Here is a 24,358-nt window from a genome sequence, read left to right as displayed (position 1 = left end):
TGTATACTTGACGTAATTTAATTCTTTGTAAATTTTAAAATCTTTATATTTTTAATTTCATTTCCTGTCAAGGTAATGTAATCTATATGATATTTTCCTGACATTAATATGACTTGACTGTTTAATCGTAAACACTGAACTTTCTATCAATGGATGACCTAGTTATTGGCCTTGATTGAGAATCAAGTAAAGAACTTCCTTTTTTAAAATTTATTTTTAATGTGTGAATGATAATAGTGAAATAGAGGCTGTACTGGATTACTTGATCTTAGACGTGTAGATACCTTCTAAACTGTTCTGGAATGTGATCAAGTGACTCTCATCCGGGAATCTGTTTTGACCTTTGTTTATTGAGAAATTAGTCAGTCGGGCTTCTAAACACTGGGACGAAAGGTGTTCCTTTCTTTGTGACTAGTTTGGAGTTACATTTTAATTTTTATTCATTTTATTTGGATTCTAAAAGGTTAATTCTTTCTTCTGGAAATATTTGAGTGCTTACACAGTATTCTTGGACAAAACATATATTTAAATTTTATTCGGAATTTCAAACACTGGAATATTATTGTCTGTGGAATAACAATTATCTGTAGACACTACAGCACCATACTGACTACAGTATACGTCATCGCCTTCCATTTTGGACTTTTCGTCGAGACTCGAACTTATTACTACGACTTCTAAAATTTAATTCGTGGATTGTTCTTCGATTATTTTTGGACTTGATTCTTAAAACCGTAAGTTGTTATTTTACATCGCTTTTCCAGGGAAATAAAATATTTGTTACATTTTTCAAAGCTTGTTGTTTTAACTCAAACTTTCGTTACCGTTTATTAGAACATAAACATGTAACATAAGTCCTTTTTTAATCGATACTCCAATAACCACTACATCATTTACACCAACAGATATTTCAAATGATTGTCTCAAATTTTTAACTGAATTAAATGGTGCACCCTTCAAAGTATGGCCTTGAATTTATCAAAAGTCTCCTAGCATTTGTGAGATCAATAAGACTTGATATTTTTACTCAACACATCACTCAGGAGTTCAGCAATTATGGAAATATTGGAACATATTAAGCAATACTCTAACACCGCTTTTGACAAGGTGTAATAGGTATCAAATTTGCATCACTGAGTCGATCGTAGAATTTCCGAAGGACATCGGTGTGATCTTTCTAGGTGGTGTTGAAGATGATTTCATCAGTCTATGTGTCACAGTCGTCTGGACCAAATATTATCGTATTCATTAAATACTGGAATGTGGACGGATAATGTTCATATCAGCAGGCATCGTTTTATATTGCAAGTGACGAAATTTCGTTTACTCTTTCTGTGAGCGGAATTCACGAAACACCTTTAAAAAGGTCAAACTATTTCTGTTAATTTCACTCTTGACTAAGTAGAGTAAAGATTGATTGGTACTTCACAAACTTTTGATAGCTTTTATTTCTGAAAACAAAGTCATTTGAAAAAAGGTTCTAATTTAAGAACTTCTTTTGTCAACTTCAGTGTGTCCAAAAAGTATTTCAAAAGAACTGAACATAATCACTCTTGAATTGATTCATTATGGGCAAAAAACAACAAATGAACATCCTCATCCCACTCTTTTCTGTATCAGAGCACCGCCTTTAATTTCTGATGCTTTCGAAAGTGTTATGCTAATTGTAAAATCGTGATGAAGAACGCAAAATGATCAGTAAACTCTTGGCTCTCAGTACTTAAAATTCAAATTATCGTTTACATTTGATTTTCATACACTGAAATTTATATCTTTAGTAAGAATTTGTTTTCATCAACCGCATCTAATCTAAACGTCCTCATGTAATCATTTATGTCATCCTGCTCTATTATGTTTTTGTTTTATTTGTACCTAAATACACTGATAATCAAAAATACCTGATTGTCACGAACATGCTGTATTCATTTAACTTAAAGTGATCGTCAGCACTACACGATATGAGAATGTTTTAATCTCTTCACCTTTGCATCATACAAATTAACAAATCTACCAGTAACTATGAATCATCTTTGACTAAATTTCCTGTGCAAAGTTGTAATGATTGTTCAGATTTAATATTCCGCGTGCAATTTGTAAGTCCAGAATATTCAAGATTGAGATGTATTAATAAATTATATTATTGCTCCTATTTTGTAATGTGTTATATATTTCCTGTATAATGCCATGACATTCGTTTATTGCTTACATACAATTATCACAAACTAGCATTCTACCTGATCGTCAGAAGGGTGGTAAACGTACCAAGCTAAATGAGTCTGAATTTATTTGCATCATTAGAATAAAGAACGATTATCCAAGCTTGATTAAAAGATAACGTAGATTATCTAAATACGTTTGAAGTCCTGTAATTATATCACAATCTGTTCTGTAAGCTATATTGTGAATTGAAGGTAACTTACTATGCTAACTCCTAAATGATAACAGTTCTTGTATTTACATCAATTTACTGTTTAATAGACATCCCTCTCTATCATTTAATGCTACTGTTTGTTTTAGTAAAACGTGCTTTTCTGACATTTCTTTATATTTTGCAAATCGATCGGCTGTGTTATCTGCAATTTTTTTAATGTTTGGGTTAAGTTGCTCGCTTTATCTGACGATAAGATCTCTTCTTTATGAATAATGAAAAATGGAGGAAAGTGGAGCACTTATTGAAGACTTGGCAATGTATGAATGACTGGGAAAATGTAAGCTTTATGGTTATGAATAGATAATATCAACACAAACTATGGAATTATAATTTGGAGAATCAAACATACCCAAATTAGCCTCACAACTCATCTACCTTGAACCACATAGGTTTGAAAAGTCATCAAATAATGCTTGCAAATAATTAAATAATATTTGCAGATGGTTAGATTGATACTGTACCCAACGGAAGGGCTGGGCAAGAAAATGTACATAATATTAAGAGAGTGACAAGGTGGATTGAGCAAAAAAAAAATGCTATGCAAAAACAATGGGGAGGTTCTTGTTTTGAAAATTATTAATGTAAATATAATATATTTTAGAAGTATATATGACATGTCTTACCCGATATATGACGTTGATGTTTCTTATTATGGCTGCTGAACAGACAAAGCCCGTGTAATTCATAACATAAATTCCAGATCCATCAGAACTGACAGCTGTCATTAGGCAATAAATACACGTTCATGAGAATATCGATTTGCAAAACAGTGGTACTTATAAGTCCGTTGAATTGCATGTACGAGAAACGGAGAATAGTATAGGTGATTTCTGCAAAGGAATGCAAAGCTGATAACACCCGCCTACAGAGAGTAGATTATCTATAACACAAGACGAAACAGGCTTGATGAACTGTGTAAATACTCTTAGACCGGAAATTCAAAAAACAAATGACATCTATGAGGTAGATGTTGAAATGCATATCAACAAATTTAAGACAAAAGTAATCTCTCTAAAGAGAAGGTAAAATATAAAAGCTATTTCACAAGAACACGTGGAAAGTGTTGAAAGTGAAAGAACACATTTAATTGGACATTTAACATATTTCGAAAGAAACATGTAAGAATTGAAGTCAGAGATAAGTATCCATTTTGTGAAAATTTGGCGCTATTAAACCACTAAAGGTTAAATAAATGCCAGTATTCAACCGAAGGAATGACACATTTAAATGGCGATAGATGAAAGATGCTGCAACTGGTGTGGAGGAACAGGTTTTATTAGTGTGATATATAGTTTATTGACAAGGTTTAAAAAGATTTTAGAAGTGTATCCACTAATTTGTTTAAGTTACGCTTATGTGAAAAAAAGGTTTCTTAATGGTACTGGTCGAATTTTGTTTCTTTCATAGCTGATAACGCCATACTATTTACTTTAGTACTTATATATTTTATTTCTACTTTTTGTTGAAATGCGCAAAAGAAACCACAAGGAAGTCTTAACTAGAAATTGTTGTTTATATCATAACAACATTTGTTTCTATTAATATTGATATGATATATTTGTGTGCTTATTTCATGTTTGACTGATATTTTTTCTTTCTTTCTAAATTAGTATAGCATTTATGCAATATAGTCCGACCATAATCATCAGTCTTTATCAACAACATTTCAACTGATTTGTTTTCGTTAGGGTTTTATATTTTTGGTCTCATTGTCACATGTTAAATATCAGTTTTTAGGTTATTGTCTTGACTAAGTCAGTCTGTATGGAAGGATTAAACACATGTATAAACGAGTCAGAAGACGTGTCGATGTTAATTTTATTTGACGCTTACGTTTATATTTATATCTTTGTCGCCGTTATAAACTTGCTTAACTTAACATTACATTTTATATTAACTTATTAAATGGTATATAATGCTGATGAAATAGTCTTCCTACTGATTATTATATTTCTCAATTTAGCGCATACCATATACATTACATGCTAACTATTGCTTTATTTTAATCTATCTATTTGATATGTTTCAGAACATTGGTAATTCATAACAAATGCACGTCCTATACATTTTACCTTTATAAGCATACGGGAATGCTAGCAAACAACAGCACCACCACAACCACTAAAGCCATTAAAAATCAAATATGTCTTTAGCTATGTTATAAGGCTCTTAACCATACTTACACAATAAAGACACAGAGACACTGGCTGAATCTTCAATTCACAAAGTTCTTAGTCAAGGGTGAGATTATTAAATTAGAGAGGCAGTGTATATTTACCATCCGTTTAAGATATGTATCGTTGAAACCAGTGGATCTGGGATAGTCGAATATGTAAAACATGTGATTGACCACAGGTGAAATTTTGTTCGATTGATTCATGACGTAAAAACAGGAAAATTTGTTTGAGTGAAGACATTGACTTTACTGTTGCATTAGGTGAAGAAACTGGCTTTACGTTTGCAGCAGCACACAATGTAGTGAAAATATACTGACATTTGCTGTTGCTATTAACACCTCTTTATGTTGAAGTAACCAATTAATTTAGTGAAGAGGTTGACATTTACTGTTGCAGTAACAAACATTGTAGTGAAAAAGCCGTAGCATGTAGGTTGTACCGAAATATACGTTTAATATTGCGGGAGAAAATAATTAGCTTCTATTGTTGTAGTCGAACAAAGACTAGCAAAACATTATGACTAATACTGTTCCGGTAGCATTCCATTTTAGAGAAGAAACCTTTTACCGTTCCAGAGGCAAATCATTTAGTAAAAAACTGACAGTTACTGTTGCAGTTCTGTACAATTTAGTGAATAAACAGCCCTTTACAATTACACGGAAACACATTTTAATGAGGAAAGTGATTTGCTCATGCAGAGGAGATAGATAAATAGATATCTAGATGAACATGGCATCAATTTTACTCCACAAACTGTCCCAGGTATTGGTCTGAGAAAGCGAGCTTTGAACTGGGGCATATTCTTATTAATAACCAGTACGGTGGTGAATTAGATTTATGTGGGACAAGTCAATAGGTGCGATGAAATGGACTAAATAAATAAAGAGAAAATAAAAGAAGAGACAAATCAAACAAATATCTGAGAATTTGTGTCTAATATTTTTTGACATGAAATATCAGATAAAAATTCTGATAAGAAACATAAATGGTATACATGTTCAATACTTTAGTATAAAGTGGAAAAATTATGGTACAGATTCAAGTTATGGAATAAGCGTAAAGGAAGAAACCTAAAGCCCATCTGTTTATGTACTTGACAAATAAAAGAAGAAGAAAAGAAACAAACAAGTAAATAGTGAAATCAAATTAATATTAGGTTCTTAAAATACTATAGAATAGATGGACTGTGTTGACAGTGTACACATAGCTTTTTGCTGACCGACTGGGCTTGACAATTGCTAGACCAATGCTAATATTCACAGATTACCGATATATACAGGTCGTCATAGAGTTGACTTCGAGAAATAGGTTTATAAACACACTGAAACTATCAGAAAGCTCACAAAGAGGTTATCTCTTAAGATAACATATAAAACAACACCTCGATAAAGGAAGTTGACATGCACCCATCATTCACATTTATTCATTGCAAAAATTTTGACGCACAAAAGATGTCTTGACGATATTAGTCTAGAGGAATCAGAGAAATAGGCGTGTTATTATATGTATAGGCTATGTGAAAGAGTTGGTAAGAGGACGGATTTTATCAAAGCTCTGCATCAATTGAACACCTATTTAGAGATCATTTTAAGTCAACCCTTCAATGACAGCTACTAGCTGGGAACAGTTATTGGTGAAGTTCGGAGAAATAGGATGGTTTCATGGATACTGGCATTATTAAACAGTTAATGTATTTGGAAAGATTGTGGCCAAATTTTGCGATACGTGAATCACTATTTTATGAAGTTTTATTTCAACTCCTATATCACAGTGTTATGTTAGAGATCTGTTTCAACAGCAACCGAAAGTTCATAACAAATTGTCGAGCCTATTTCGAGAAGCTGGCGGCTAAATATACGGGGCTGGGGTGCGTGTATACCACACAAACAAACTCAACTCTTACAGAGTGGATTTTGATTTCAACGCTTCTTGGAGAAATTCTACTTATGGAGTATTTCCAACGGCAAGAAAAGTATGAATTATGTTCGTCCAGCCGATTTCGAGAAATAGGAAGATAAATATAAGTTAGTGGTAACCAATTCTTTGTTGAATCGAGAACGAGGAATAAATAGCCAACTCGACGTCAAAACATTACAATCGGGCATAAGTAACCGTTGTTTAATTTTGAACTTGTTACTAATCAGGACTAAGGAATATACAACAAGCGTGATTCCTGAGAGCGAATGTAAGTATGGACTCTGACAGAATGCACGTATGTAGATATAAATATGCATAAGAGGATTTGCAACTGATACATTATTCAGGATAATTCATTACAAGCTGTGGCATCAAAGGATGTTGGAATATTTATACACACAATATTTATCACATTTCTGCATGCATTTAAAATGTTAAAGGGCCATAACTCTAAACGCTAGATCGTGCCGTTCGAATTATATGCGCATGTTGAGCCTATTTCAATAACATATTCCAAGTCCCAGCACAGTTCTCTAAAACATTTTGAACAAAAGAGTTTCAGCATTTACGTACAAACAGGTATGTACATAAAGGACAGACAAACCTAACGATATATGTTTCAGCCATATATATATATGGTGTGTGAATAAAATGCAAAGTCAAAAGACTTGACTGGCATATCATAAAAAACAATCTACATCTAAGAAAATTGACGATTCCTTCAATTTGGAAGAAGTCGCTCCATCTTCTCTAAAACATTAATGATAGTATCGGCGATACTATTACTGTTTTTTTTTTGACAAACGATCAAATAAATATGTTGATATATATTGGTTAGTAATTAAAAGTCCATTTATAAAAATACCACAAACGTACCTCCCTGGCCGTAGCTTTGTATGTCTCGTTTTTAAACTTCAGTGTGTAGTTAGCTTCTCTTCTTATGTACAAAGTAAGTATAACTGTTGTTGTAGCCAAACCCTGAAATACACGAAATAAAGTTACCACTATTCACGAAATGTCCCGTTCTTTCAAGGAAATTTTGATCAAAGTTTTGTAATGATAATCCCTCAATGCGAAACATGGAAGTAACAGCCTAACATGTTAAACGATAGAAGTTTTTGTTTTATCAATTAATTTTTGAAGATTTGATTGATGATGTTTGCTAGCTAGGAAGAGGAAAGTTTTTATAGTGATAGTTTTAATGGGGATAGACGAGAGGTCAATGTCTGTCTCAAAACCATTTTCATGTTAGTGTACTCTTAAAATCCCTAAACCCTGAGTTCACCGTGAATAAGAAACGATTTCTAAATGTTTAAAACATACGCAAAAAAGAAATAGGAAGACACCCAATATTATAATTCTATGGCAGCTTGTGTAAACAAGACATAATTCTACAATGCTAGTATACTATGCAGGAGTGTCGGAACTAAGCAAGCGCGAGGCAACTACAGAACATGACGAGGAAAAAAAAATTGATTTATTTTCTATCTTTAGAGTAATTATTATTTTATTTTGTTGAGGCACTCCTGTTGAACAAGCATTTGATTTTAATCGAGAATATTTGATTCCAGATATTATAAGGGCCGGGCAAATATCGGAAGAATATTTCTATGTAAGCCAGATAACGTTTAGTATAAGCATCGCAAATATATATTATAAAAAGTTGTGTGTATGCGCCTAGTGTGACACACGCTTTCAAAAGCACAATCTGTCTGTCAATCCTGAAAATCCAATGAACGTTAAGATAAACAATTGCAATGCTATAGACTAATTGATGATTTCTCCTTATGTAATTGGCTTAAGAGTCCAACTTTAGTATAATCAGTAAATGTGAAACTTGATTAGACTAACTCTGAACCAATTACGCCTGTTGTCATGACAAAGATATAAAGCTCATTACAGCATATAAATAATTGATTTTGGAAATACGGGTGCACGATTTTGGGCTATTTGTTTGTGTTACCAAGCAGTACGACATATAATGTATTAATTGAAATAATTTTATGAATGGACATTCAGTCGTATTTATGGAATTTTCATGAATAGACAAGTGATCATACCCAAGAAATACAAATAATTGAAGACTCGTATGCAACCGCTTGGTCATGGAAAATATGTTTATATATACATATATATATATATATATATATATATATATATATATATATATATATATATATATATATATATATATATATATATATATATATAAAGTAAGAATATAGATATACTTTAGAATTGAAGAAACGCAAGACTGGCGTTGATAAAAGTGAAGAAATATGGCTTTTAAGTGGCCACATTTAGAATTTGCATTACACAGTAAGGTAATTACCATAGAAATTCTGACATCTTCATTCAAACGAATTTGTACATATGCTGTTCTAATACTGCAGTATACAAGAAGACTTAAGTAGAGTTGAAGTTCTCAAAAACATTATCGTGTCTTGTGATGCTCCCCAAAGAAGTTCATGGCAGTTGTTAGATAAATAAATTTATGCAGGAAATACGAAGAAATCTGTGTACACAATGCTAGTACTTTGGTCTTATGAGAACCTTCAATTTTTAACCTTGACCTTAAATATACCATCAACTTGACCAAAATATATCGATTCACGATATACTACAGTGGAAACGTCATTGCGGATTTTAGAAGACTTAGCTGGACAATTTCAGAGATACACTGAGCACGGCCAAAATCTGACATTAACCCTCATCCCAATGGCAACCTTCACAAAAACAATGTATCCTCCCCATATCCTATTTCGTGGAGGTATAACATTAATACGAGTCACGCGTAATTCTTACAATGTTTACATTTGTAATAAACGTAAAGGCCTTCATAACCAGACATATAATAATGTTCTCTCAGTTCTGTAATGCATTCCCAGTCTGTTTTTACTTTTACTTTGCACGTCAGTTTCACGAATCTCAGATACTTCTGAGGATAAATTCTAAATATGTGCTTCAGAGCTATCACATGAATACTCTGAGAATCTAAGACACTTAGTATAAACATGAAACTTTGGCACTATAAAGCTAATGGAAAATAAGTAACACGATAAAAGGAATAATCATAATATTAGCAATATACGTCTTTAAACTACGTAAACGGAAGAAGAAAAACCAAATTTGTTTGTAAAATTAGGAAACAATTTATTTCTTTATGTTATAAAGCTAAAATTTAAGAGACACTTAAGAATTGTGAATTAAATCCTAAACAATGCTAAACATCCTATCACAAGTTAAAATACAGAACGTTTCGATTGAATGTCCTGAAGTATAACAATGATACAATCTGGAACGTTTTTGAACGAGTTCTCAATAATTCCAAAGTAATGTTTTAGACCCAAACGTTAATGAGCACTTTGTAATTCTTTGAATAAGTTCAATAAATAACTATTCTAGAAATATAACTTTACACAACTACAAACTCTGCTCATAGAATCTCACAACAGATATGAAACATGAATGAATACTTGTTTACGAAACCTCTATATCTACAACTACCGGCTTGATCTACGACACAGTACATTTTCAACGGGAAAACACACTAACTTCTAAATAAGGGCGGGCCTTGAACTCAAATTCAAGTAAATATTTTGTGTACTACTTACAATGACAATAAAGGTCGGGTCAGTAAAACTCCATTCATAACTCTCAATCAGAATGATGTCAAAATTCAGGTGTGCACATAATCTATCCCCAACCTTTAAATACACTCCAATTTAAGCACACACTATAAATTAAATATACATAACATGTTAACAAACAGAGTAAAAGAAACAAAAAATTACAGGGTGACTATACAAATCTTTGGGAATAATTTCCAGACATTTGTCCGATATAGCACATTTACAAATAAAACAGAAAAAATGTTTCTGAAGTTTATGATAATATTAAGTAAGGATGTGTTCCATTTGCAATGAAAACTGCAGTGCAACTGTGAATGTATACGATAAACTATGCAAGAAGTGATACCGAAGAGAATAAATGGTGATGATTGCAAAATTAGTATACCATGGGCAACCATTGCGAGCAACTTTCACGGTCGTTGGTTGGCTGGAGATGTCAAATGGCTACCATTACAAGTAGTACCATCAGGTATCACTAAAACGCAAAACTGCTAGGTACAGTCTCGGAAACGTCATTGTAAAAAAATTAATGAAAACGTTGAGGAGGTTTTTGAATTCTGGTGTCAACAGTAGTAAATGCAGTTTGTGAGAACTTCATGTATAATATACACATATTTCGAATTACCTGCAGACATTGAAAAGTACACTCTATGGATGCGGCCTAAAATAAAACAAAAATAAAATTACAAAAATTCAATTTTTTTTCTTTGTTTGAATAAAATATAATTGTACTGTTTGACTATGTCATTTTCCTTTATAGAAAGAAAATTCTGTGCAGTCATCCATGCAATCCAATATCATATTCTTCAATTGACTCAATAATAAGAAAATTCACTTACATGTATTCCGATTACAGAGCAGACATGAAGTAATAGGACTGGCCACTGGTGAACGATCATACAATTCTATTTTCTGTTTTTAGAATCTCAGATAATTTAAATGATAATATAATGTATAAACTCGAAATGAATAAGGTGCTTGTTTACAGAATATAAAGTACTACAATTAAATATTATAATATTTTGACTAAGTTGATCGAGTCATGAAATGCTTGCCTGACAAGGATATACTCACACAATATTGCGTCAGATTTCCACTTAGGACGATGGTATTGTTCTGGAGTTTGAAGTAACCATTACTGCACTTGTTTCCCAAAGTTAATGACAACGGAGGATTCGTTTCAATAATGGGCATGTCTGAAAATAGATGATTTGATAAAGGTCGATATAGGTATAACTGCCACTATGTAATTTGTAGTCATTTGAACTTACGAACAATTACACCGGTGAAAAGTACTTTGGTCTTATGAGAACCTTACATTTTTAATCGTGACTTTAAATATACTATCAGCTTGACCAAAATATATCGATGCACGATATACCACAGTGGAAATATCCATGCGGATTTAAGAAAAGTTGTAGTCTTGACTTTACGTAATAACCAAAAGCTCACAAATACCTCTGAGAACTAAACCTCTTGTTGGACAATTGAAACTTCATGTAAGTAACCCAATTGTTTAAGTAAACAAAATAACCAAAAATTGGATTTTGAGATCATTCTCTCAGCGCCATCCTTGCCATTGATTTTTATACCTCACAGGTACTATAAAATACATGCAAACCACTCTAAACATCGATATATTAACAATATTGTTCGAAAGCTTATATACAGAAGAGGAGAGATACACTGATGAAATCATATACTTGAAATTGTACGATGATATATAAAGTGCAGACTATACGATATTATTAGCCTCATCTGTCAAAATAGAATGCATACTATCAAGAGAAACTCATTTTCTTAAACCAAGATTCCGTCCGATATGTTAGCCTATATACATCTTGGCGGATTGATAAGATATTTGAGTTCTTCGGGGTTTTGAATTTCATCAAAATTAATTTCTTCAAATCTGAACACCGTTCCTCCAAGATTTAAACAGGGAGTGCACACAACTGGAATGGGCTCATAAATAAGCGATTTTCCACTGTCGGTACGTGTTTGCACAAATACACCAATTCCTTCAAATACACATGCAATGGCTTCTTTCTGGTATTTAGTCAGATTTTCGATATTAAACTTTCAAAGTATTATTTTCAAGTTAATTGCAACCACCATTTTCTGCCATCTTTGTTACACGCTGTTGGTTAGTTGGCATTGCATACTAAGGGAGGGGACTCGTGACGCCACTAAATGTCACTCGTGCGAAACACTAAAATTTCTGATCGATCAGCCATGCTCTAACAGGCTAACATAAGGGAACCTGGGCTTGCGAAGATGAGAGAAACCGTGAATCTTAGTACTATGAAAGTAAGAGTACTATGAATGTAACATCCATTGTACAGATCTTAAATCAGGTGAGTAAGTATTTGTTCTTGCCTCATTGCCAGAGAGTACAACCTGAACCTCAACTATCTAAATATCTTCCATTCAATCCTTTCAAGTCCTATGGCTCTCAAATATGGACCTAAAGCATCAAAAATGGTAAAGTGGATTATTCTAAACATGATTGCTTTATCGCTAAAGCCTACTACCAATGCCAAAATTTGCATATAAACAAATAATATCGAGTTTTAAATCTTTGATACAAAAAAGCTGAAGATGAATTATTACCAATTCCAGCCGTGTCTGTTATGTTTCTGATCACAAACTGTGGACAAGTAGTTATGTTTACTGAAACGAGAAAGGTAAATATTGCATATATGTGTGTGTGTGTATGTGTGTGTGTGTGTGTCTGCATGTGCGTTTGTGTGTGTGTGTTTGTAATCTAAGAGATTATGGAGACATATTTCATTCCAAACAGAAATGTTACTTGTAAAGTCATGTCATGTAAAAAAGGAAAAGAATCCAGGTCCCTTAAAGCTTCTCCGTAATAATAATATAGCTAAAATCTATCCCATCATGTTGATTCCTGCTGCAAATCTTAAAGTAATGGATCAGAAAGATCGTATTGTATAGAGCGATACATGCATGCTGATACATTGGTGAAGTGGTGCAATTATATATATATATATATATATATATATATATATATATATATATATATATATATATATATATATATATATATATATATATATATATGATCGTTCTACAACTTTCAATAACCTTAACTCAGAATAGCACTAATAAAAGTAACTTTGGTCACATCTTATATAAAATATTGTATTGTCACTGGACTGAAAACGATACACTCACATAATTTGTGAAAGTAAAATTTGCGAAAAATTATAATCCTCTGTATCTGTCTCTCTGTATATGTTTGCCCCTGTCTCTCACTCTCTTTGTCTTTATATATATATATATATATATATATATATATATATATATATATATATACGTTGCGATTTGAACAATCACGTGAAAGCAAATACATTTGTTGCTGAAATAGGCTAATGACTGGTATTTAAAACAAAAGCTAGTTATGAAACTCACCTGGTAATTCGTTGCATTTATACAAGTCTGTCAGAAGAAATATTGCTAGTAACAGGTGGTATACAATTGCCATCGTGCTTCTCCAATGGTGTGTAGTGTTTCCGTCCATTACCTCGGAGCTTATTTAATAAAAAACGAATCAATGTGTTTTTGAAATATACACAAATAACTACTGCATAAGCGGAATTTAGTGTTTTATTATAATCTCTGTCTGTCTGTCTGTCTTTCTCTCTCTGTCTGTCTCTCTGGCAACACCCATGCATGCTAATACTTGTCCAGCTGAAAACGTGATTGCTGCATTTCATATGATTCACAGATGATAATAAACTTACTATTAACACATTATCTCACAAAACGTGAGAAATATTCCTGATGCTATCACTTTCACAAATATGTAGCTTAGGGATAGTAAATGTTCTTTATTACAAGCAAGCTTTGATTTAACATGGAAATTGTTATATGCGATGACCGTGACAGAACTAACATTCCGTTTTAAAACGAGTCGCCGTGAAATTTCAGGCAAAAAGGAAATGTATGTGTTTCATGGTTTCCGAACCAGAAAATCTTTTATGAGTTAGATAATGAATAATGACAGGACTTGAGGGTTCTTTCGTGTAATTCAGTTCAATATGCCGCTCTTTATTCCCTCAGACTCAGAAAGAAATATGTAGATTTCGTTGAGCACACGCGAGGAGGATGGGTGCTAGGAAGTGTGTGTGTGTGTGTGTGTGGTGTCGAAAATATTGACCTCGTCAGACATGGAGGCATTTTTTGTTCATGTTTCATTCATATCGTTTTTTCGCCGACTGACCTTGGAAAGTTTAGTAGATATTCTAGTTTAGTCTTATACAAATAAACATATTTTATCCACATATTTTCTGAGTCATTTTATATCTTTTATGACGGTTGAGACAGAAACGTTATCATTTTTATTCTCTATAAGGTTATGATGTGACACATCTAGCTTTGATCCTACTGCTATCCAATCATAACTTGTAATCAAATACACATAGATTGATACCGACATATTTTATTTTGTTTTAAACACGTACATCATTAAAATATCTAAAACCTGTTGAATTCCATACGTTTAGCTGTGTACTATTATTATTCATGTTGTATTGAGAAAATAGTTCGTGTTCACTGTGTTAGCTAAAACGTTTTGGAGAAGATCGTATTATTTGAAATTTTACAAGTCACACAATACAAGAATGTGCAAATCACAATTGCGGTAATTAGACTGTATCAATTTGATGTTTATTTATATGTTTCATTGCATTTGGGTAAAACCGATACAAAAGATGGAACTACTTGAAAATTTATAAGTGGGCCTTTACAACGTTCTCGTTGCACCTTTCCAACAAGAGCTGTTGTGAAAGAACATCTTTGTACATACCTACATGAGGTTTAATTAACTAAAAATTGTACAAATTGGCAAAACATGTCCCCGGCCGATGCACGAGATTTTAATTATTGACTGACTGACTGATTTTATACAACTTTTTAAAGAACACTCCACCCCTCGCTGTTGTTATTTCTGGAGGTTGACACAACTTGAACTTTAAATTAGGTACATGCAGTTAGTGTTGAAAGTGCTGTAATTATAATTTATTATATATATTTTATTGTGTTTGGACGTACTCATAGTGAAAACAGAAGGGTTGAACTAGTTTAAAATTTACATGATTACTAGAAATGTTCTCTATGCACATTTAGCATAAGAATTGTTACAAAGTAATAGCTTTATACTTACCCTTACAGGAAACGGTTATTATTAAAAATATAAAACAGGGTACTAACATGAGATTTTACAAGTGTTCCAGAACTCTGCACCCGCACTACTTTACTTCCCAAAATGTTACAAAACCTGACCTTTAAGTTGGGGAAATGCAGTTAGATTATACACTACAAATCATACGCTGTTATTGTGCTGTATATTATTACTTTGTATAACAGCCGATCAGGAGGGTATATGTGTCCACACCAACAGAAAGACTTGCCAGCCACAAAGACAATGATTGCTCTGCGATGTTCATGTTCAATTGGTAGAATGTTAAAGTCGTAATCCAAGAGTAGCGGTTTCGATGCCTGCTCAGACCAGGCATGGGCGTGCCTCATCTGTCATTGGGAATGGCACTTAGCTCACATCTCCTCAACATGATATCATCAATAATCTCTTAAAGGTGTTATTGCAATTAACAACGACAAACTTTCATGGGGTGACCCCTTTCGCTGCCTTTGCTCGTCCTTATTCGACATTAGATGATGTATTGCTACCTTAAAAATTACAGACAGTCTCAATTTTGAGTTACAAATACACCATATTTTTCTCAATCGCATTCATGCGACGTCACTAGTAATAAGTCAAACAGCTCATCAGAATTAACTATAGGAAAAAATTTCAAGTGGCTATGTAATGTTGTTATCGACCGTAAAGGGTTATTATAGACAATTTAATTTTATAAAACTCAAAAGGTTTCCTTCGTTATGTAACGATGCATGTCACACTCGGGTTTGTCTAACTCAAGGACGGGATGAAGAACATCATATTTAGCAGATAGAATTTATTTATTTTCAAGTCCGTTTTGATTTTTGTTTCATTTTGAGTCAATTATATAGGTTTTCTCTGAATATAATTTTTTATTAGGCCTCGAATTAGATCATCGAGATAATGCAGTAAAAAGCATGTGAAACATGTCTATTGGAGAAAGAGCTTCTTAATCTTAAAAGCAATGAATACATGCGCTATTGTGAAAAGAAGGGAAGTAAACACAGCTTCATTTTCAGTCTACCTTTTGATACAAGTTTTGTCTTTTCGTCAAATAGCTTCCAACATTAAAATATAGGCTGCAAAGGGACTTATTGTAAGTGTCAAAATAACTACATTCTTTTACATTTTGCTTAAACATATTATGAAACATTTCACAGGTTTCAAAACCACCCACCCCAAAAAAGAACCACAAACAAAAAAAAAACAAACACCTCCCCTCCCAACTCCCCTAATATTGTGTAGTTTTAAAAAAAAATTCCTAATAAATGGACATATGCATATTGAAATGTTTTTGGATGAGCCCACTTTGTATAAAATTGAATGTTGGAACGTTTTCGCATATTTTCGTTTTCCACTTTAATTTTCTATATATCTAATTTGCTATGTACACAGCTTCATGTTTTCACATCTACTTAAAATAGCTTTAAATATTCGTGTTTACCTCGCATAATAACTTCACACTTAATGTACACATTCAGTTTTTCTGTCAATGTAATGGCGTGTAAATTAAATTTTGCCACCTTCATTGCCAGGAATTTCTATGACACGTACCTTACTAAGTATTTTTTTTTTATAGCAAATATATTTTAGCACACATGTTAACGATATTTGTGCTGACTACTTAGAAACAAACAAGTTACAAATTATCACTCTAAAGTCAAATATGTATTGACGTAATGATGCTGAGTAACACATGGATCATTTGTATAAGTTATACAGATCAAAGATATCAATTTAAAATCAAGTCATCCATGTGACACAGCAGCCAGTGTAGTGATTGAAGTCCTGTAAGTCTTCGTAACTATACATTTTCTTTTTCTGTGTTGATATTTTCTTAATAGAGGGATGATATTAGTCTTTTACATCACTACTGTACATCTTTAAGTAATCAAAAGTGAATACATACAATATGTTGCAGCATGAGACATAAGCTATTGATGCAAAATTATCAAAGCCAGGGATATTAGCTTGTCCGAGCAGTTTCAAACCCTGGCGCGATTCCGCTAGAAGTCATAAGTTTACCCCAACGTTCCAAAGACTTCTATACAACTTCAGTTTTAAATTAGAAAGCTCCACGTTTCCATTCTATACATGAATTGTACTCCAGTCAATGCAAGACCACAGAAATCACAACGTGCCAAACATCCACACATGTGCATGGTTTCTCTTCGTCAACTTTTCGTATCGTCAGGACTTCACGCCGTAGAATCTATACAACTATCTCCTAACACAGGGAACTATTTTAACTACGTCACCGTAGGCCAATCAATTGAAGGTTTCAGGAACATTTCGCCAGTACACTTGCATCACATTTGCCACCATGGCTACAAAAACAGTATCTGCCGCTTCCCTTCTTGTTGATTCCATTGTGTAATTTACCGCTTTCCTATCGTACATATTGCAATTGCAGTCACACCAACAATGTACACCACTAGATTTTAATGTATATGGAACGACAAGGACACTCATGTGTCTCTGACTTGAATTTTCCAAAGTAAACCATGGCATCACGGAAACTTACTGACACTTCAGTCCGTGACGTAATCTCCTAGTAATTGGCTAATTATTTCGGGCAAAGGAATATTTCCACAGGACCGAATTCCAATAATCAAACAAATAATCACGCATATCTATGATTTCCTTAAGGAGGGCGCTATAATCAATTGATCATACTACTAATGTATCACAATATTTATTCAATATTTTCAAGTTATTCTTGATATGGAGATGAATTTAAATTGAGTGCTTATGCTACATTAATTACCGTAAAAGATAATCTTGAATTTGCAATGTTCTCAGATTTTATAATGACTGCCTTTGTGTTTTTAACTCACATCCGGTCGCAATGTGTTCATAAAATTTACCCAAATACATGATGTAGAAAAAGATAGTGACAGGAGAGGGTAAAATCAACATTTATTGAACTGCAGCACCAGTTTACTGATTTTACATTGAAAATTTGATTTTGAGACCACTTCTTTCCATCCTCTCTCCACAATCACTAGTTTTCCATCACGAGTCCCGAGTTCCAACGATTGAGGATCCATGACTCGCTATACAAAGACGTACACAAAGTCATGAATAAAACAAATTCTAAATTTTCATTCAAAAGAAAAATTGTAAGTAAGAATGAGAGCTTAGCAACAGTCAAAAGTCGGCAGCTGCAGTATAAGTATTCAAGTATTATCCACTGACTTCGAAGCACACAAAACGTACTCGAATGATTCTAACCCCATTTCTTGAATCTGCGTCGAATGCAAGTAGTTATTCAATTATGAAGCCATTTTATGCTACTAGGTTAACGTTAGAATAAAATCAAAGTCACGTTTAAGCTGTTTTTTCATAAAATCAACATTTAAGATGAGATTTTACAAGCCGTTCAAAACCAAACTGACTACAAAATGGTAATGGCGACATGTCCTTATACAACATTCACTAAAAGAAGAATATAGGAACGTATGTTCGTACTATAACAAACATATACATTCTACATTAAAAAGCAAGATATAATTAAGAAAAACATTACCTATTCCCTTTCGTCCATCCTTATTAGTAAGTATTCCAAGATTTATCACTGTAAGCAAAGTGTATTTACCACACCTAGCGGTTTGCCCTATCCCCGGTTGTATCGATTGAATGGCTTCCAGAATGCAATGTTCTTGAGCACATACACCAGCGCGTTATCAGTTGTAAATTCCATACACACCTGGTTCATAGGGACGTTAAAGTTTCTACAGTATAAGACAAGGAAATCTCCCGTGATCTTAAACTAAAGTTCAAGTAGTCCGCCAGTGCAGACGGAGGACTTTTTATCAGGCTTCATGTACATAACAACTGCTCGGCATATTAATGCAGGTCACATGTACAAATAACACTATCATCAAGAACTCACACAGGGCACAGGAGGATAACATGAACAAAAATACAGAAAGATTATGACATCTCCTATAAACTGCTATTTAGTAGTCAAAACATTATACAGAGATACAAAATTCCCTGCAAATGTACATAACGAATGAAGACACCAATAATGATATATATATATATATATATATATATATATATATATATATATATATATATATATATATATATATATATATATATGAAAATAATTACAAATTATGTTTGTCATTCACAATCATGCGCAATTTGTTTTCATAAAATGGTGGCACTGGGCTTCAATTTGGTCTTTCAAAGTAAATTACCTGTATTCAAGATTGGAAATCTTAGAAATCTATTAAAGCATGCATACATATAGACAGGCACAGTGTACATACATACATACATGCATGTACACACACACACACACACACACACACACACACACACACACACACACATACATACATACATACATACATATATACATACATGCATGAAAGCAAAAGTAAAAGTATTAAGATTGAATATTTCTTTAAATTGCCCTAAACATTAATTGTACAAAAATTCTGTCCTAATACTGAAATGACAGTTCATTTCTTTGGACAGATAAGTGTCAAAAAGCATTTAAAACTCTTAAGACAGCTCTGATCTCAGAGACTTTTTTGCTTATCCTGATTTTAACAAACCATTTAGGCTCACATGTGATGCTAGATTATATGTTGTCTCAAATAGGGAACGATGACAAGGAACATGTTATTGCTTATGGTGGGAGAGCTTTAACAGACAATGAAAAGCATTGGTCAATTACTGAACAAGAATGTTTAGCTGTTTTGGAAGGTATCAGGACACATCAGAAATTTACCGTCATTACAGATCACAAAGCACTAGTGTGGCTTAAGACAGTTAAACACACCTCAAATAGACTAATTCGTTGGTCACTTTGTTTGCAAGAATACGATTTCGACATCGTATACACACCAGCACATAACAACACAAATGCTGATGCACTCTCACGTCGACAATACGATCAAACCGATAACACCCATAGTGAATTGGAAATATCTCCAGATTACATGTACACACAGACTACTCAATCAGAGTCAGCTGTTCAGTCTAAAGAAATGTTTTAAACAGAGATTACATTATACTACCCTAATGAAGATATCCAAATCCTATCTTCCCTGCACACTAATGATAGCACATTCAGTGATTCTTCTTCAGAACTACCAGATATCGCCCAATATCTGCGCAAGTGCCTTAATTTCAAGGACATGTATGTTTACTTAGAGCAAGGAATATTACCAGAAAATACTCGTCACGCAAAAGCTATTCCGTACGAAGCAGGTCAGTATGAATTTATCACTTACATCATTTTTCCAGCCTCGAGCAAAACACAACACTTCTTCAGATCAACTCACAAAAGAAGTTGCTCGACCAACACATTTGGGACACGATGTAATTCTGTCTTATCACGATTCAAAAGCAGGTGGTTGTCATTTAGATGTCCAACGAACATATCAAGCTATCAAACAAAAATACTTTTGGCCTAAAATGTATCAAAATGTATACATCATGTTCTCAATGTCATCTCATTAAACGGGACACAAATGCTCGAAAGGCCCCATTGTACCCATTACCTCCGGAAGATGTATTTTCTCGGTGGCACATGATCATGTTGTGCATACAAAAAATTAAGGAAGGTTACCATTATATCTTGCTGGTGACAGACAGTTTGTCACAATGGTATGAAACCTTTCCCATACATTCTCAGACAGCACATGATATCGGCAGTGTTTTGTACAACAAAATCTTTACACGCTATGGTGCACCGCGAACACTTGTCAGTGATCGTGGACGAAATTTGATGTCTCAGATTGTCCAAGCACTCTGTGAATTATTTAAATAACACGTCACCATACCAGTTCATATCCTCCCCAAGCCACCGCTGTGTGTGATCATGTAAATAGCACAATTAGGTAATCATTAAGGGCCAACTGCAGAAAACACAAATATGATTGGCCGTCGCTATTGCCCAGTATAATGATGTCAATCTGAATGACCCCAGCAGTTAAATCAGATGGCTGTTCACCTTATTACATAGTCTTTGGAAAAGAAATGACTTTACCTTACAGTGATTCGGTACCTCATTCCACAAGATGTAGCCGTACCTACACCGTTATGGGTGACGTCCTTGTTAAGAGAACCTGAAATTCTTCTTCTCTCTCTCTCTCTAACCATGGGCAAAGACATTTGTTTAACTTATGAGCAATCCCTTCTGATAGACAGAAATGAGAAGAACGTTATGATGCAACCCATATCATAGCAGATGGATAGATAGATAGATAGATAGATAGATAGATAGATAGATATGTAGATAGAGATATATATAAATATATAGATAATACATACATACATACACAAACATAAACATACATACACACATACATACATACATACATACATACATACATACATACATACATACATACATACATACATACATACATAGATACATACATACTTACATACATGCATACTGTAGCGGAAACTCCATCGGCTACAATACCCCGAGTCTCGGTATCTCGGTTTTTTTCGAGTAGGTCTTTGTATTTGGAATGATACTCCGCTGAATCTGTCGGAGGACTGGCATTCCAGAGTATGACAGATTTCAACCCAAACGCGATACCGTCTAATTCCAGGTTTCTCGTCGCCGACAGTGTCGGCAACTGTTTCGTCAACTGAGTCGCTGAGTCGTCCACTGGGTCGTCCTGTGGTTGCTGACTGCGTTGTCGACTGAGTCACTGAGTCGTTGCCTGGACAGTCCTTATGGGTCACCAACTGTGTTGCCCCTATGGGTCGCCGACTGAGTCTTTGAGTCATCGATTGGGTTGCTGACTGTTTCGTCCTTCTGAGTCATCGACTGTGTCATATGGGGCGCCGACGGGGTCGCTGGGTCATTGGCAGGAACGCCACCACTGCAGCCACAGTTGGCACGTTCATATATCGAGGTGGAAACTCAAACTAAGATGCTACACGGTGCTACAAAGCTCGCTGATATTTAAATTCAATCATAAACTTAAATGAAACGAATATTAGCTTATACGAAACGAAAATCACTGTCCATGGGTTTTTCTTATGACTATAAATACATACATACATACATACATACATACTACATAGTGTAGCGGAAAGGGCCGAAGAGAGCGATCACGGACCCTGGGATAAGAAAAACCCGGGCCCCTCCTATTTCTTGTTCAAATAAAAATTTTCTCTTATAAAATTAAAAAGCAATGTTTTGTCCATGCCCCTTTATGGGCCTGGGTCCCGGGGATATATCACTGGTTCCCCCCCTGTCGGTCCCGGTAGAGGAAGAGGAAATAATGTCAGTCATCAATCAATCAGTCAGTCAGTGAGCCAATCAGTCATACATGAACAACTTGGCAATATCCATATTATGAGTTGGATGTTATATGATTCCAATCCGATAATATACTTTTATGGTCACATTTGACTGTTCTTAAGATATAAAGAAGTAACATCAAATCTCAACTCCATAAATAAAGCCAAATTTTGGTGAGAAAACATATATTCATATATTAACCCTGCATACAGATATAGTCGTTTTAACAGTGCAGTTGCATGCATATCATTAGCTACAAGAAAGAAAAGTATGTTTCGGTTATGTCATGGCAAATTGTACACACAAGGTATGTACTTGAAAAAAATGAAAATTGGAAAGTTAACTTATGGAACTACGTGAATATAAAAGAAGTTCGAAAGGATGTTTCTTAATTTGAATGCGCATATATCCTAAGTTCCATTCATATTTTCAACCTCAAACAGTCAGTTAAACAACACACCCATAAACATATACACATATTAGACTGGATTCTTCAGAGATTGGATGATTATATTCTACGGTCCTCCCTGGTATCCCACGAACTTGCATGAGATTACCTCTGCGTTATATGCCATCTTGACATATCAGTCCCTAACCCTCCACCTTTATTTGCTACTAAGAGAAACCTCCGTATGATAAATAGAACCAAACTAATGCATGACATCCAAGCAAACCTAACAACTTGCTTACCTTCTACAGCAGAACAATTCGATAACTGCCTGCGTTCATTGCTTGACAAACATGCCCCAGCGTCCAAGCACAGAGTATCAATTCGAAAGTGCTATCCGTGGTATAGCAGTGTTAGGGACCTGCTTTGCACTGCTAAAAGAGACCGCCGTAAAGCTGAAAGGCGTTGGCTTTCCGCTAGTCTCACTATTCTTAAGCAAATCTAAGAAGCCGCTAAGAAGAACGTCACAAACATAGTACATGCAGCGAAATCAGCCCATTACACTACAATACTAAGATCCAGCTGCAAAGAGCTCTTCGAGATTACTAACAAGCTAATATCAAGGAACAAATGTACACCGTTTCCAACTACCTTCACCCCAGTCTACCTTCCTGACCTGTTTGAAAAGTTCTTCTGTGGCAAAGAACAAACAATTAGAGATAAGCTTGACAACACAATTTCAACTGAATCGTTGTCACCATACAGTTGCGATACAGAATTTCAGCGGCAACCATTACTATCATTTGAACCTCTTTCTATGTATTTAGAACGTACAATCATGATGAAAAGTGCACCAAAGTCATGTGAACTTGATCCAATTCCAACACCTCTGCTTCTTGAAGGTTTAGATCCAATATTGCTTTCACTAGGTGATGTTATTAATACCTATCTCTCATCAGGTGGATTCCCATCATTATTCAAAACTGCCATTGTAAAGCCTCTGCTGAAGAAACCAAAACTCGACCATAACAATTTAACGAACTTCGGCCCAGTTTCTAATCTCCTATTTATATACAAATTCTTAGAAAAAGTTGTTCTATCACAACTTGTATCTCAGCTGATTTCAAACAGTCTATTTAGCAACGTACAGTCTGCGTATTTCCCTTGCCACAGTACTGAACTACTCTGCAGAAAGTAGTTAATGACCTTCTCTCTGCTTTGGTTAGCAGAATGTTTACAGTTTTGCCGCTACTAGATTTGTCAGCAGCATTTGACACAATAAACCATGACATATCACGTCACCGTTCCCAGCATGTATTTGACAT

General features: G+C 34.1%; 1 protein-coding gene across 2 annotated transcripts in view; it reads right to left on the bottom strand.

Moving 5' to 3' along the window:
* Positions 1-23,985, bottom strand: part of LOC149786609 (uncharacterized) — a 93,627-nt gene extending 69,642 nt beyond the window's left edge. The window contains exons 1-6 of one of the 2 annotated variants that reach the window (XM_089977114.1): positions 23,336-23,985; positions 13,590-13,708; positions 12,768-12,827; positions 11,232-11,353; positions 10,783-10,818; positions 7,402-7,503 (exon numbers count right to left, since the gene is read on the bottom strand). In XM_089977114.1, the coding sequence (XP_089833240.1) occupies positions 7,402-7,503; positions 10,783-10,818; positions 11,232-11,353; positions 12,768-12,827; positions 13,590-13,698 (429 nt within the window). In that variant the 5' untranslated portion in view covers positions 13,699-13,708; positions 23,336-23,985. Of the gene's footprint in view, positions 1-7,401; positions 7,504-10,782; positions 10,819-11,231; positions 11,354-12,767; positions 12,828-13,589; positions 13,709-18,886; positions 19,088-23,335 lie in introns of those variants that run through there. The other variant, XM_089977113.1, reaches the window with a different exon arrangement.
* Between the last annotated feature and the right edge of the window lie 373 nt (positions 23,986-24,358).

This window comes from Sinohyriopsis cumingii, chromosome 12, assembly GCF_028554795.1.
Source record: "Sinohyriopsis cumingii isolate HCF-2022 chromosome 12, ASM2855479v2, whole genome shotgun sequence".
Classification (NCBI taxonomy): Eukaryota; Metazoa; Mollusca; class Bivalvia; order Unionida; family Unionidae; genus Sinohyriopsis; species Sinohyriopsis cumingii.
Note: the sequence above shows the minus strand (reverse complement) of the source record. Positions and strands in the feature narration are given on the sequence as shown.